This window comes from Gymnoscopelus microlampas (genome assembly GCF_963454915.1).
Source record: "Gymnoscopelus microlampas genome assembly, chromosome: 21".
NCBI classification, from domain to species: domain Eukaryota; kingdom Metazoa; phylum Chordata; class Actinopteri; order Myctophiformes; family Myctophidae; genus Gymnoscopelus; species Gymnoscopelus microlampas.
Genome location: NC_139958.1, coordinates 6,071,250 through 6,087,811, shown reverse-complemented (window position 1 = coordinate 6,087,811; position 16,562 = coordinate 6,071,250). Strand labels below are relative to the sequence as shown.

Below are 16,562 nucleotides of genomic sequence, written 5' to 3'. Positions count from 1 at the left end.
AGTCTACAAGGACAATATGCAGACATGCAGCTTAGCTTCCAGGCCTCTACAAAAAGAATGGAGGAAGAAATGGCTAGGCTGACAAACAGAATGACCAACCCCAACCAGGTGCCCAGTCCGCTAATTACCTCATCAGTAGTCCAGCCAACCGAGGTAACTATGCGCAGGGAATTTAGAATTAATGGCCAAATTGGGGAAAGGGGTCAGAAGGACAAGCTGTCATACTCTAACCTGACCCATCAAATTGAAATGGGCCGGAAAAAGAATCACAGTGAGGCAGAAATTATTGAGGCCGTTGTCAGAGCCATTAGCCCAGGTCTAAGCCTCCGTGATATGTTAGAGCTCAAAACAGACCTCACCCTCCCCCAGCTTCGTACTATTCTAAAGGGCCACTACAAAGAGGATAGCTCCACAGATCTCTATCACAGGCTGATAAATATCACCCAAGATAATAACGAGTCCCCACAGAACTTCTTATTCAGGGCAATTGAGCTCAAAGAGAGAATCCTGGCAGCATCAAGAGAACCAGGCGCAGATGAACAGTACAGTCCTGAATTGATACAGAAGAAGTTCTTGAGAGCTGTGGGCACAGGGCTAGTTAATGATAATGTCAAATATCAGATCAAAAGCTGCCTCGATGATCCCACAGTGACTGATGACATTCTGATTGCTAAAACCAATGAAGCAGCCAGTCTTGAGTGGGAAAGACAGCAAAAATTCAGAAAGAACAGTAGAGAGGCCAAAGTGAGAGAAGTAAGAACAGAAGTGCAACCAGTACAGGAAGCGTCAATTGGAGCAGTGGGTGGGCGTGAACAGTCATCCTTCACACCTACCAAAGACAAAATGGTTAAAACACAACCAACAGTGACTCGCAACGATTCAGAGCTCCTTGATATCATTAAACAACTAAAAGAGGAAATCGCTGAAATAAAGGGTGCCATGCAAGAGTCACACAGACCGTCCCCCCAGCACCGTCCCAGTAGGAAACGGGGCTGCAGAGACTGTCAGGACAACAACAGAGGAGAGGAGTGTAACCATTGCTTCAGATGTGGACAAAGTGGTCACCTGTCCAGGGGATGTAGGATCCGGAACAAGCCCACAGACAGGTCAGAGCAGGTCGAAATGTCAGCTAGCACTGTAACACCCCTCCCATCCCCCTCAGTGTCAGAACCTAGCCAGAGTCAGCACCAAAAAGATGTCTACAAGCTAATCACTGACAGCATTCAACATTTAGAGACAAAATTGGCAGCCAACACACAAGACAAGAAAAAAGAAGTTGTCTGCGTCAGTGTCCTCTCCCCAAAACGAAGAGCTCAGCTCCTTAATCTGATTGGAAAGAAATACATGATCACCTGCCAGTTGGATGGAGTGAAGACCAGAGCCTTGTGGGACACTGGGTCGCAGGTATGTCTCATAAATGAGAAATGGAGACAACAAAATATTCCCCATACCACAGTTAGGAGTATATCTGAGATCCTGGGGCCTACCAGTACTTTAGATGGGAGGGCAGTGAACCAGACACCAATCCCTTTCTCTGGGTGGGTTGAAATCAAATTCAGACTACCTACCGAAGAGGCCACACAGTTAGAGCTTCTAGTGCCAGTTTTAGTAGCTCATGAAGATGGGTTGGCAGAGGAGCCAATCATTGGGTTCAACGTAATTGAATATCTGTTGGGAAGAGGCATAGAACCACCACATGTGGTGACAGAGGCAGTCAGCACAGCATTCTCCTTCGACTGTAAGAAAGCTGAGGTTTTTGTTAAAGTGATGAAGAGTGGAGAGGACAGACTAGGAGAAGGCACAGTGAAGGCAGGGAGAGAGCTCACTACAATTCCAGCTGGTCAAACAAAAACTGTTAAGTGTAGTGTGAGAGCAGGCCCACTCCCTGATTGCCAAGATGTCCTAGTTGAGCCAGATTTTCATCTCCAGTTACCAGATGGGTTGGAGTTCAAGGAGAGTGTAGTGAGTCTACAGCGAGGCCCCTGGTCCCGCATCACCCTCCCTGTCACGAATAACACAGCCCATGACATCTTACTGCCACCAAGAACTGTACTCGGGCAGACTCAGATGGTCAAGACTGTATACCCAGCCGACACAAGACCAGTCGAAATAATTCAGACCAAAACAATGATACTCACTACTAACCAGACATTGACAGCACTGACAGGAGAGCAGAGGATGGAACTAGAAAACAGGAAAAGCAGTGTCAGTAAAGATGTCTGGGACCCTCCTGTCCCCCTTGATCACCTTCCCCTAGAACATCAGCAGGAAGTGAGGCAGCTACTGAGGGAAGAGAGGAATGCATTCTGTCGTGATGACTATGATGTGGGGACCATACCCTCACTGCAACTCAAGATTCGCCTCAATGACCCCACACCGGTAAAGCGAACCTATATCTCAGTCCCAAAGCCACTCCATAAAGAGGTGAAAGAGTACCTTGAAGATTTGTTAAACAGGGGATGGATAGCTAAGTCAAAATCTCCCTATTCCAGTCCCATTGTGTGTGTGCGGAAAAAGGATGGGAGTCTCCGCCTGTGTTGTGACTACAGGGAGCTAAATAAGAAGTCAATACCTGACCGCCATCCAATTCCACGCATACAAGACATGCTCAACACCTTGAAGGGAAGCGCCTGGTTTTCAGTCCTTGACCAAGGCAAGGCCTATCACCAGGGTTTCCTGGAGGAGACAAGCCGCCCTCTCACTGCATTTATTACACCATGGGGACTCTACGAGTGGGTGAGAATTCCCTTTGGATTATCATCAGCTCCTGCAGAGTTCCAGAGGTCAATGGAAGAGTGCCTGGTCGGGCTGCGTGATGAGATATGCCTACCCTACCTGGATGACAATTTAGTTCACTCTCAGACATTCGAGAACCACTTAAATGACCTGAGAAAAGTCCTGCAGCGTTACCAGAGCCATGGAGTTAAATTGACATCAAGAAAATGTGAGCTTTTCAAAAATCAAGTGAGATTCCTGGGGAGGATGGTTACCAAAGATGGTCATACTATGGACCCTGCAGACATTGCCCCAGTCCAGGCTTTAAAGCAGAGAACTCCCACCACCATTGGAGAAGTGAGAAAGCTATTAGGATTTATTTCATACTATAGAAACTACATAGCAAACTTTTCACGCATAGCAAAGCCTCTCTATGACCTCCTCTCCACAGAAAAGACAGAGAAAGAGAAACACAAACCAAGAAAGCCTGACAAAAGAAAACAGAGCAAAGGGGGCCAGTTGCCATCGTCTCACCCCATTCAGTGGTCAGCTGAACACCAACAGGTACTCTGTCAGCTAATTGACTTTCTCTCCCAGCCACCAGTGTTAGGATATCCTGACTACGAGCAGCCATTCATCCTACATTGCGATGCATCACAAGAGGGGCTGGGGGCCGTGATTTACCAGAGGCAGCAGGGAAAGCTGGCTGTGATTGCATACGGGTCCAGGACTCTTACTGCCCCTGAGAAAAACTACCACCTTCATTCAGGCAAGCTGGAGTTCCTGGCCCTGAAGTGGGCCATATGTGAGAGGTTCAGGGACTATCTTTACTATTCTCCACCATTCATAGCCTACACTGACAACAACCCACTCACATACGTGCTCACTACAGCCAAGCTGAATGCCACCACCCACAGGTGGGTAGCTGAACTCGCCGACTTCCAGTTCTCCATCAAATATCGACCAGGCCGAGCTAACAGGGATGCTGATGGTCTCTCACGCATGCCCTTGGATATGGAACAGTACATGCAGACCTGCACACAGGCGGTTGCACCAGAGGTCATAGGCAGTGTGACCCAGGCTCTGGCCATTCAGATGCATGAAAGTGAGCCCTGGCTGTGTCCTCTGACCATCTCAACACTGTTTGCGGAGGAGAATGAGGAAGTGAGGATGTCAGGGTTAGAGCTCACAAAAACATCTCTGAAAGAGGCACAAGAAGAGGATCCTGTAATCGGAGAAGTGCTGAAGTATGTCATCTCAAACCACTGGCCAAAAGGTGGAATACGAGCCAGTAACAAAGACATAGCTGCCCTGGTAAGAGAAAAACAGAAACTGCACATTAATGATGAAGGTTTATTGTACAGAAAGACGGCCAGCCGGTCACAGCTTCTCCTGCCTAAGAAGTTTCATGGGCTTGTGTATAAGGAATTACATGAAGACATGGGACACCTAGGGGTAGAGAGGGTACTGACACTCATCCGAGATCGCTTTTACTGGCCTCACATGCAGAGAGACGTAGAGCATCAAATAACACAGGTGTGCAGCTGTCTGAAAAACAAGCGTCCCAACAGGCCAACCAGAGCTCCCCTCATTAACATAACCACCACATACCCGTTCGAGCTGGTCTCCATTGATTTCTTACATCTGGAGAAATGTAAAGGAGGATTTGAATATATCCTTGTTGTGATGGACCACTTCACACGGTTTGCCCAGGCCTACCCCTGCAAAGACAAATCTGCCAAAACAGCTGCAGACAAGATCTATGGTGATTTTGTATTAAAGTATGGATTTTTCTCGAGGCTCCACCATGACCAAGGAAAAGAGTTTGAGAACAAATTGTTCGCCAAGCTGGGAGAATACAGTGGGGTAAGAGGATCCCGGACTACACCTTACCACCCACAGGGGAATGGCCAGGTTGAAAGATTCAATAGGACACTGCTGGCCATGCTCAGAAACCTCCCTGAGACAGCTAAAACAGATTGGAAAGCATCCCTGGCCAAGGTGGTCCACGCTTATAATTGTACACGCAGCGAGGCCACTGGGTATGCACCCTTCTTTCTCTTGTTCGGGCGGAATCCTAGGCTCCCTGTTGACCTGATGTTTGGCCTCACAGTAAAGGACCAAAGCTCATCCCGCAGAGACTATGCTGAGAAATGGAGAGCTCGAATGGATGACGCTTACAAGCTGGCCTCAGACACAGCCTACAAAGAGGGCAGAAGAGGAAAAGTTCTGTATGACAGGAAGGCCTATGGTGCAGAGTTGCATCCTGGATGCAGAGTGCTTGTCCGAAACTTAACTGAAAGAGGCGGGCCAGGGAAATTGAGGTCGTATTGGGAACGTCAAGTATACATTGTGACACAGAGAAAACAACCAGATAGTCCAGTGTATGAGCTCAAGCCAGAGAATGGGAAAGGACGTATTAGAGTCATGCATAGGAACCTCCTGTTGCCATGTGAATTCCTGCCAGTGGAGAAGATTGACCTCTGTGAGAAGAATGACCTCTGTGCAGAACCAAGAAAAAGGAAAAGGAAAAATAACACACAGAGACAGGAGAAACCAGAGCAAGAACATAGTTCAGAGGATGAGGATGAATGGAGAGGAATCATCGGATGGAAAGCAGATGACAGAGAACAGGTGGAACAGCATCTTCAGACAGAGCATCAGCAGACAGAGGCTCCAGATGTCTATCCAGAGGCTGGAACAGCAGAAGAGGAGGACCTGGATGGAGAGGATAATGCAGAGTACCAGCTGGACCGACAGGAAGAGGAGAATGATACACAAAGCCCTGAGAGGTCATCAGATCATCATCAGCCTGCCGAGTCTGCATGCGACGCCAGTGACCAAGATGATGATGACTCTGACCAGCCACCTATCAGAGAAAACCGATATCCTTTGAGACAGAGAAAACAAAAGTTAATGTTTACTTATCCTAGGTTGGGGATGCCCACAATGTCACATGATTGAAATTGATATAACAGTTATTATTAAGACCTCAGAGTTATGAGAATTGAGTGATTTTAGTTATGCTAAGAAAGTTTTTTTTGTGTTGATAATGAAGTGACGCATTATGACTACAGTACGGCATGTTAAATTAAATAGGAGGTTGTTGCTACAGTATGTTAAGTACTTTACTCAGAGATTATGCAGATACCCATTCTCGTGATGGAAGTAGCAGTGGAATGTCATTGTGCACAATGACACTTACTGCAAACATATGGCATTAAGAGGAGCTACATGTCATATGGTTTACTGAAATGGACAGTAATGCATCTTCTAGTTCTTGGACTATATTCTGACTCCTACTTAGATAACCTTCCTACAGTATATGCAAGGCATACTTACAACATGTGGACTGCTGATGTCGTAATGTCGGGACGCCATTACATTTTGGAGGGGAGAATGTGGGATAAGCTAAGCCACCCCCTATTTTTTGTGGTTATTGAGCTATATTTTGTTGATTTCATTGTAATTCATGCTATTCAAGTTCATAGTATATTTCATGGGGTTACAAGTTAAATAGTTAAAAAGAGAGAGTTCATGCTTAAGTGTATTTCATTTCTGTAATATTGTTTTCTGTAATGTTAGTCTTTACTAAAATAGTCACTGTGTTCCAATCCTGCCAAAGATAACACATACAGAGCAATAGCTCCGCCACGCCACAAGGGGGCATTACACCCCAGTGAGCGCTACAGGTGTCAGTCAAAGAGAAGGATTCAGTACATCCTGTCATTGTAATGAAGCAGACTGGACAGAAATGTTGTCTAATTCATGTTTATGTGTTGTAAATTGTCTTGTTGCAGGTGAGATATGATAAAGTGGGTTAACTGAGACACATGAAGTAGAATATGACCATGGGGTATTTTGATGGTGGAAAGGTTGGCCGTTTTGACTCCACAATGTTTGTTTAGTAATTGTCCTCCATGCTGGCAGGTTAGCTTAGCAGCTTAGCTTAGCAGCTAAGGCTAACTCCAGGTAGTGACTACAGAGGCCCCAAGCTGCTACTGTGTGACTCTTGCTGTGAATAATTAATTAATTCTACCCACAATAATAGTAATACTATGTTGGAACAGAACTATTTGGTGCCATTTATGTTATTTTGTGTAAAACTGATTGTTGTATTAATGTGATGATATTTATGTTTATGTATGATTCAGTATGTCCAGTTACAGTATAACTGTCAGTCAAAGAGAAGGATTCAGTACATCCTGTCATTGTAATGAAGCAGACTGGACAGAAATGTTGTCTAATTCATGTTTATGTGTTGTAAATTGTCTTGTTGCAGTAAAAGGGATGAACAACTCAAATCACACTGCTATGGAGTCATTCCTTCATTGAAGTGTGTAACAAATGCAATGCAATGTTGGCAGTCCTGCAAAAAGTGTATTTTGGACGAAGTGAGGTGGGGGGCTCCGAGTGTGGGGGGGCTCCAACAAACAAGAACAGACAAGAATGATGAGAGTAATAAGTCACACCCTCGAACCTAAGTGTCATCTGGTTTGAAAGAAAACAGATCTTCAGTTCAGATCTGATCTCCACAGAGCCAGGTGTTCAGGTCAACACAAGCAGTAGGCATGCAAACAGCCCCGAGGTGAAAAAGGTGACAACATGTTGTTTTATTTCGGGTCAGGTGTCACACAATTAGTAAATACCTTTAACATGAATACCTTGCCCTCAAGGCCCACATATCTCATGAACTTTCCCAAGGCTGCTTATGGAGAGAGGCTAATGTTTTGCATATTTGAGTTAATTTAAATGTTCACATCTCAGAATTATTCGGATAAAAGATAATAGTCTTTGATTGTGTTTATTGCACAATCTGTCTTCACAGTCTTCATATGCAGATCTATTGTTATAATAATACCAACACACTCTCTCTCTCTCTCTCTCTTAGTACTTAGCTTAGTAATGCATGTCAATAACAGCCCCAAAAGTCATACTGAAGGAATAGCCTAAACATTCACACAAGATGTGACAAGAAAGAAGCGATCATCATACCTTTGATACCTGAGTGTTTATCCCCTTAGAAAGAAGCGATCATCCCTTTAGTTTACCTTCACAGAGGACAAATATTCCATGCAATAATCAACTCTGTGGGGAGAAATGATGACAGATAAATGAGTGTAATTTATCACTTGTCTATATTGACTCATTGAGGTGTTATGACATTAGCCTGGAGGTATGAGTGCCTGTTTGTTTAGATGTACTGTGTCTGAGCATGATTGTTTTTTTAATTTACAGCTTTATCTCATCTATTCATCTATTTCCGTTGTGTTTGCTCTCTCTCTCTCTCTCTCTCTCTCTCTCTCTCTCTCTCTCTCTCTCTCTCTCTCTCTCTCTCTCTCTCTCTCTCTCTCTCTCTCTCTCTCTCTCTCTCTCTCTCTCTCTCTCTCTCTCTCTCTCTCTCTCTCTCTCTCTCGATGAAGGTATATTGTTCTTATCAAGATAATATTTCACCGGAAGGAAAAAATAAATAGTTGCTCCACTGGGCCCTCTACAGATCTGGTCAATGGAAATTTTCTATTGACCAGATTGTTCTAGACAAAAAGTGTATTTTAGACGTGAGGTGGGGGGCTCCGAGTGTGGGGGGCTCCAGCAAACAAGAACAGACAACAATGATGAGAGTAATAAGCCAAACCCTCTGAAAATTAGCTTAGATTTTCCCCCACACCACGCCCATATCCCCCCTCCCAACACAACAGTGGTCCCCAGGTTGATTCTCAGTCAGGGTGGTAGTCCCTGGTTCATAATCAGTTGAAAACCCATGGCCTACATTTAACACATTAGGCTATCAATTATGGCCTGATGATTCTGGTTTTACTTGTGAAGCTAGGCATCTGCACAATGGTTTCTGATTGTTGAGTTTTTTTAAAATGTTGTTCCTGCAAATGTTGTTCCTGGTAGCAGATGGAATTTACATACTTATTGGTGTACATTTGGTTACATTTGGTTGTGTGTGGCTACAGTACTGTATATTGGTTGTCTATAGCACCCCAAATTAATAGTAATACTCCCCCTCAGGATGGAAAACCAGGATTGAGCGCCGCCCCCCTCCTCTTCCCGGTAAGTCAGTAGGATTCAACATCAGTTACAACACACAGAAATGCGTGTGGGGAGGAATTCATTGGCATAACGACTAAATTGGGGAGAAAAAGGGGTAAAAATAAAAAAAGAACAACAACTAAGTGTCTTGTCCCTTCATTCATTCCACAGTCCGTAGACCTAACTGCAAACCTGACTGTTCTGGTCAAAGACTCAACTCCATGTATCCACCATTTGTGTACGAGGAATATGAACCAACTCCATCCTGTCCACGCAGGGAGTTCACGTAAGTAGAATGTCCTAAACAGCAGCCTATAAGTCATATTCCTGTAAGTGAGGTGACTTTCATTTTACACACTGTCCATCACTAATATCATTTTATCCATCTCCAGTGTGATAACAACTAACGGCCGGAGAAGATGCGTGAATCCAGGGTCACACTTGGAAATGTTTCTCATACATCATGTGAGAACAGGTACTGTAAGCTTGGGTTGCCTAGCCAGGGCTGTGTAAGTCGGGGGTGCTGAAGGATGTGAAGAAGCCGGGGTAATAGTATTTCTGTGACATATACAAACTCCAACGCCCCCCAGCAAATGTCCTGACGGCTGAACCCCACGACTGACACAGACCTGGGTAGGCGAGCAGGCCTAGTGGAGATCTGTGCTCAGAGGAGCACACTTGTCTAGTAGAACATCAATCTGCTTAAACATTTTCTAATATCACCAGCCAAAGTAATTCCTAATATGTTTAGATTGCATGTACAGTATGCATGTGTGAAAATATCATCTATTCTTATATACCAGTGGTTCTCAAAGTGGGGTCCGGGTCCATGACAGGGTTCCAGGGGGTCCCCGTCATGACCCTGCAAATAATCGGAGATAGGATATCGACTTTTTTCTCTAGTTAATATAGCATCAAAAATCTATTTAACTGCTTGCTTTAACCATATACTGTATGTGACTGCTGCTAGAAAAAAAAGGCCTCATGTCGCCCCTTGTGAAACAGCAGAAAACAGCAAAATAAGTTGCTAATTTTTTTATATACTACATACGCTGTTTGAAAATAGCAGATGTACAAGTTCACAACGCCTCACGGTGCGACACGCTGTGAGCTCGTAGATCTGCCATTTCTTTTTTATTTTTTATGAAAAAATCTGTCCGCACACAATTACAATAATTTGGGGCTCCTTGACATGGTCCTTGACAAAGGTTTGAGAACCACTGTTATGGAAAAAAGGCTTGTTAATTCTGGGGATAATACAATTCATTTATTTGTCTGCTAATGTTTTAGCTCGAAAAAACTAAATGCATTAAAAACACAAATAAACCATTTCATATCTAATTGTTTTAATGCAACTATTGTGTCTTGTGCCTTCATTCCACAGGTCTAAATGATACCTGCAAATGTCCAGATCAAGGAATCGCCTCCATGAACTTAAGTCTCATTAAGGATGAGAAGGTATACGAAGAACCTCTATCATGTCCAAGCATTGAGATCAAGTAAGTAGAATTTTCTAAACAGCAGCCAAACAGAAGTCATATTCCTGTGAGGTGTCATTCAATATACATGCTGTCCATCACTAATATTATATTATTCATCTCCAGTGTGACAACAACTGATGGCGAGACATGTGTGAATCCAGAGTCAAAATTGGGAGAGTCTCTTTATCAATTCATAACAAAAGGTAAGAGGACTGGAAAAGGTTGCTCAGCAGAGCATTATCCAACACAGTCATTATCTCCACCAGCGTGAGAGGAAGCTGGGGCAATAGCATATGACTCACAGCAGGGGGGGTGATGCAACTTTGATGATGGAGAGGGCCAGTATATTTCCACACTCACTCCAGAGGGCCACATTGCATAGACTGTTGGCAGACACCTCTTACTTACAGTATATCTGTATTTTAACTTTTGTTGTACATTAATGCCGTACTTCGCCATTCTATGTCACACAAAAGTAGCAAAAATAGCCGATCTACAAGCTCAAAACGTGTCGCAGTGTGACTCGTTTTGAGCTTGTAGATCTGCTATTTTTTAATTGGAATCCTGTTTTTTGTGTGCAATTCTTTATTTTGAATCCTGAAAAGTAACATTTTTATTTAATTTCGAATGCTTTTAGTTATACTTATGTTAACTTTATGAACAAATACACGGGACATAAAAAAGACAATAGAATTTTAATACTACTGATATCATTAAGCTACTGATATAGACGAAGTAATTAAAGCGGGTCATGTTTGCATGTATGGAATGGATTTTACACTTCTGTCTTTTATAAACAATCATCTGAGTCTTATTAGTCTCTAATTTTGTCATTGTGTGTTGTTCTGCTGGTTTACTTTAGTTCTGCAGAGAATCATTTGCAGTCATTTATGTGGCTGCTAATATCGTTAGTCAAAGATATAAATAAGATGGTTTTCATATTTAATTATTTGAAATGCTCGTCCCTTCATGCGACAGGTACACCTATCTGCAAATGTTCAGGTCAAGGAATCAACTATGACATGCATCCAAGACGCATTAAGAATGACCAGATATATGAAGCAACTCGATTCTGTCAACACAGGGAGATCACGTAAGTAGAATGTTTGGTAAAACTTTAACACATTATAATTAATTCATTGATAATGACTTAACATTTTTAATTGAGGCATAAGTAATGATTAACTAATGATGAAAACGATGACCTAGCTGGTGGTCCCCCTGGGACCACCGGCAGTATCCAGTGAGCCAGTCCAACTTGGGGGACCCCTGTCAGTCTAACACACAGCCATGCACCACATGGACGTTTTGAAACAACATCCACCACCAGAGACCGACTCTCCTCGTTACTGCTATCCGCCTATGAGCACTCAAAAAATCTGACCCTTAACTAATGACATATTAACTTTGGTTAAGTCATAGTGACTTAACCATTAATTATTCATGATGAATTAAAGGTAGGGTAAGTGATTTTCTTTGGTTAAAATAAGTGTTAAATAGCTCTATATTCTGATAGTACTCATTGCTATAGAGTGTTTGTTCAGTAACAGTAACTTGTCTCTCCAGCTCTTTAATAAACAGAAAATGCATTTTCGTATCAGTTTCAGTTTCATTTCCAATTTTATCCAATCAGGATAGAGAACTCAATCAGGATACAGATTAAACAAGTGAAATTGGAAGTGATGACATTAAGAAATGAGCAAGCAAAATTGGAACTGGAACACTATAAAAATGAAGCTTAAAAATGGGTACTTTCTCCTGATTGGCTGAGATTTTGACACCTACCGGAAAATGTATTTTCTGTTTATTAAAGAGCTGGAGAGACGGGGAGACTCCTGTTACTGAACAAACACTCTATAGCAATGAGTACTATCAGACTATAGTGCTTTAACCTTTAAACAACATACTTTTTGTTTTAACCAAAAAATATCACTTACCCTACCTTTAATGTATGAGCTAATAATTTATGAAGCAGAAGAAGTTAATTAATAATGTGTATGAATTCACCACTTGACAAAGTGTTACTTGTGAGGTGCCATTCATTTTCAAAGTTGTCCATCACTGATATTATTTTTCTCCAGTGTGGAAACAGCTTTGGTAAAGCAACTCTGCGTGGATCCAGAGTCAGACTTGGGAAAGTTTACCATTCGCAAAAGAGCAGGTAAAAATAGAAAAGGCTGCTCAGTGGAGCACATATCAGTGCCAGGCTGGGTTGCCTAGACAGGGTTGTGTACGTAATGTGATGTCAGGATGCGAGGAAGCTGGGGCAAAATAATTTCTATGACATGCGCAACAATTCCTTGTGTCCTGACGGCTGCAGCCCATGACTGACACAGCCCTTGGTAGGCGAGTAGGCCTGGTGGAGATCTGTGCTCTGAGGAGCACACTTTTCTAGTAGAACATCAAGTTGCTTAAACATTTTCTAATAATTGGATAATACCATATTAATTCTGATTAGTTGTTAGATTGCTTTGAAAAACAATGGATTTTACAATTCTGTCATCTATTTTTTATAGACAAATGACTGAATGACTTTAATCTCTAATCTTTTCATAGTATCTTGTTGTTTACTTTGGTTCTGGGGAGAATAATGTTATGTTATTTATTTGTCTGCTAATGTTGTTAGTCGGGAAAATAACTGCTAAAGCATTTCATATTTAATTATTTTAATGCAACTGCATGTTCAACTAAGTCCCTTCATTCCACAGGTCAACATGGTAATTGCACATGTCCAGATCAAGGAATCAAATCCATGCACCCGAGTCTCATCAGAAACCACACGATATATGAAGTGACTCAGTTCTGTCCAGGCAGGGAGATTATGTAAGTATATATATTTTTTAACAGCCTTAAAGGAGAGAGCCAGCCTAGAACAGTATCGAGTGTTTGTCACTCATGAGGGGAGGGGGAGTGCTACACTACACTAAATACGCTACACTAAATACTGAATCAACCAACTTAAAAACTGTCTGGGGTGCTCCCAAAAGCCTGAGTAGACGATCAAATGACCAACATTGTGTTTGAAAGTGAAAAATCCCTTTAAGTCATATTCCTGTGAGGTGCCATTCATTTTAGACGCTGTCCATCATTAATATCTTTTTATCCATCTCCAGTGTGACAACAACTGACGGCAAGAAGCAATGTGTGTTTCCAGGGTCAAATTTGGGAAACTTCATCTATGATTTCAGAAGAAAAGGTAGGACTAGAAAAGGCAAATCGACACCAGGCTGCATTGCCGTGTGTGTGTGTGTGTGTGTGTGTGTGTGTGTGTGTGTGTGTGTGTGTGTGTGTGTGTGTGTGTGTGTGTGTGTGTGTGTGTGTGTGGGTGTGTGAGCGTGTGCGTGTGTGCGTGTGTGTCAGTCCCAGGGCTGAACACAAGCCCTGGCTAGGCAAGCAGGCCTGGTGGAGATATGCACTCTGAGGATTGCACTTTTTTACATCAAGTGGCTTAGACCTGTCCTACTATTTGGATAATACCATCTGTAGTCATTTCTAATATGGCTAGATTAATTTATAGACAAAATCAGATTTTTAATCTATAATATTTTCCTTGCGTATTGTTCTGCTGGTTTACTTTAGTTCTGTGGAGAATTATGTATTGTTTGCTAATTTGGTTAGTTGAAAAAAATAACAGATAATTGTTTTTTTTAATATTTAATACATTTTAATGCAACCTGAAAAACCTTCAAAACAGGTAAAAATGATAGCTGCACATGTCCAGATCAAGGAATCGACTACATGGACTCAAGTCTCATTAAGGATTACCGGAGACATGAAGAGTCTCGATTCTGTCCAAGCACGGAGATCATGTAAGTAGAATGTTCTAAACAGAAGCCTATATTGTTCTCACTCATAGGACACACGTTCGACGTCAACGAGCATGTTGATCTACAATTTAATAGTGACTCGGTGACAGATATATTGTAGCTTTCAGTGTGAATGCATCATAAGTCATAATGCTGTGAGGTTCCATTCATCTTACATGCTGTCCATCACTAATATTATTGTATCCATCCCCAGAGTGACAACAACTAACGGCACAAAGGCATGTGTGAATCCAGAGTCAGACTTTGGGAAAAATATCTATAAATTAAAAATCCCAAGAACAGGTAAGACTATAAAAGGGTGCTCGGCAATGTCTCATAATCCACCTACTGTATGCTGTTGACCTTTCACTATTGTAATGGATTCATGTATAGAGGTGGGGAAACCTCTCTGCAGTAAAGCTCCATTGTTTACACGCGCATGTTCCTCACATTTACATTATTCTCATGATCATTCTCATGATCAAAATGTTTTGGGCATGAAAACATAATCATACATCATCAGAGCATTGTCTTCTTGATGATGTCATTTCCAGGCAGCTTCAGTAATACTGTCACTAATACTATTATTCATGAATCAAGAAGAACTGCCAATGACATCAGAACTGCAGATTTTAACCTCTCATCTCATTGTTAATGTGTTTCTCCAAAGCTGGACAGTAGGAGTTGGAGTAGGAGTTGGAGTTTCAGTGTTTGTGCTGATTTTGATTTGCGTTTGCTGCTGGTGAGTTAGAGATTTCTTTGGCTATTCAAAAATAGCAGATATACAAGCTCATAGCGCGGCACCGAGTGCCGCGCTATGAGCATGTAGATCTGCTATTTTTGAAAGAAATCGTGAATTTATTTGCCCAATCTTTGAATATGTATGTACATTGTTTTAAAGCGAACAAAATATTTTCAGATCGGGGGTCCGTGGCCAAATACATATAATTTTGGGGGTCCTTTGACATGAGAAAAGTTTGAGAACCATTGGTATTATAGCAGGATAAGTTTTTTCAAAAAACTGTTAGGATTTAGAAGACATTTGTAGAATCCCCCAGAAGCAAAGATTTGAGTTAAAAATGTTCGCTATAAAAATATATATTCAAAGATTCTTTTTTTAAAATCACAATTTTTCAAAACAAATAATAATTAAAAAAAATGCAGATCTGCAAGCTCGTAGCAGTTATAGCCGTTATACATGTTCATAGCAAATCTGGGGGGTCCCTGGAACCAAATACTTTTGAGACGGGGGTCCGCAGCCAAATACATATCATTTTTGGGGTCCTTGACATGAAAAGGTATGAGAGCCTGTGTTGCTATATAGCAACATGCGTTTTTCAGAAAACTATTCGAATTTAGAAGACATTTGTAGAGTCGGCCTCACGTCTTAATGGGTTGAATGATTTGAATAATAAGGTATGTCTTTTGATTTGACAGGAAGAAAAAGGAAAAATCCACTACGCCATGATCCAGCACCCCCCTTGCAGTCATAGTGTCTAGCAGTGGTGTAAAGTAACTAAGTACATTTACTCAAGTCGTTTTTTTCTTCACAATGTTGATGTATTTTTACTTTACTTGAGTATTTCCAATTTTCAGTACTTTTACTTCTACTCCACAACATCTCAGAGGCAAATATAGTATTTTTACCCTACTACAATTATTTGACAACTTGAGTTACTAGTTACTTTTCAGATATAAATTATGAAATTATGAAACATACATTAACCACTTTAGCCCTATCTTATACATTTTGAAAATAGCCGATCTACAAGCTCACAACGAGTCACGATGCGACGCGGTGTGAGCTTGTAGATCTGCTATTTTCCAACATGTTAGTACTTTTACTTTTGGTACGTTAAGTATATATTCATGCCAATACTTTTGTACTTTTACTCAAGTAACATTTTGAACACAGGCCTTTTACTTGCAATAGAGTATTTCTACATTGCAGCAAAACATTTGTGTACTTTTCCCACCAATGGTGTCTAGCAGTAATAGTGTTCTGTATTCTTTACGGTTATAGTTCTCTGACCTCAGGGCAGCACATCCAATCACGGCCTTAGACCCCACCCCTTCTCCATGTCCTGCAACTCTCTAGAGATCTATATCACTCTCTGCCCTTACTGACATGGTCATGCTCCTACGCCCGTCAAATTGTCCCTCCGACTGCATTCCCCCCGCCTTCTCAAAGAGGTTTTTGGTGCGGTTGGTCCTAGTGTCCTCCTACAAATAAATTCTTGTCCCCCCCCCGCTTTTAAACATGCTGTTATACACCCGCTACTGAAAAAGAAGAATCACAACGTTTCCATCCTCTCCAACGTTAGGCCCATTTTCCAGCTCCCCTTTTTATCTAAAGTCCTGGAGAAAGTCGTCTACTCACAACTTCAGTCATTTTTACTATCACATGGTCTCCACGAAAAGTTCCAGTCTGGCTTCAAACCTGGCCACAGCACAGAGACAGCCCTTCTTAGAGTTGTTTAATGATTTAATTTTAACAGCTGATAATGGTACCCCTGCTGCA

The 16,562-nt window shown here is 42.0% G+C and overlaps 1 protein-coding gene across 1 annotated transcript in view; it reads left to right on the top strand.

Moving 5' to 3' along the window:
• Window positions 1–16,562, top strand: part of LOC311037371 (uncharacterized protein) — a gene marked incomplete at its 3' end in the record, with an annotated part of 208,389 nt that overhangs the window by 25,869 nt on the left and 165,958 nt on the right. Inside the window, exons 5-7 of the mRNA XM_084046496.1 lie at window positions 10,139–10,253; window positions 10,359–10,438; window positions 11,214–11,328. Coding sequence (XP_083902622.1) covers window positions 10,139–10,253; window positions 10,359–10,438; window positions 11,214–11,328 — 310 coding nt within the window. The remainder of the gene's footprint in view (window positions 1–10,138; window positions 10,254–10,358; window positions 10,439–11,213; window positions 11,329–16,562) is intronic.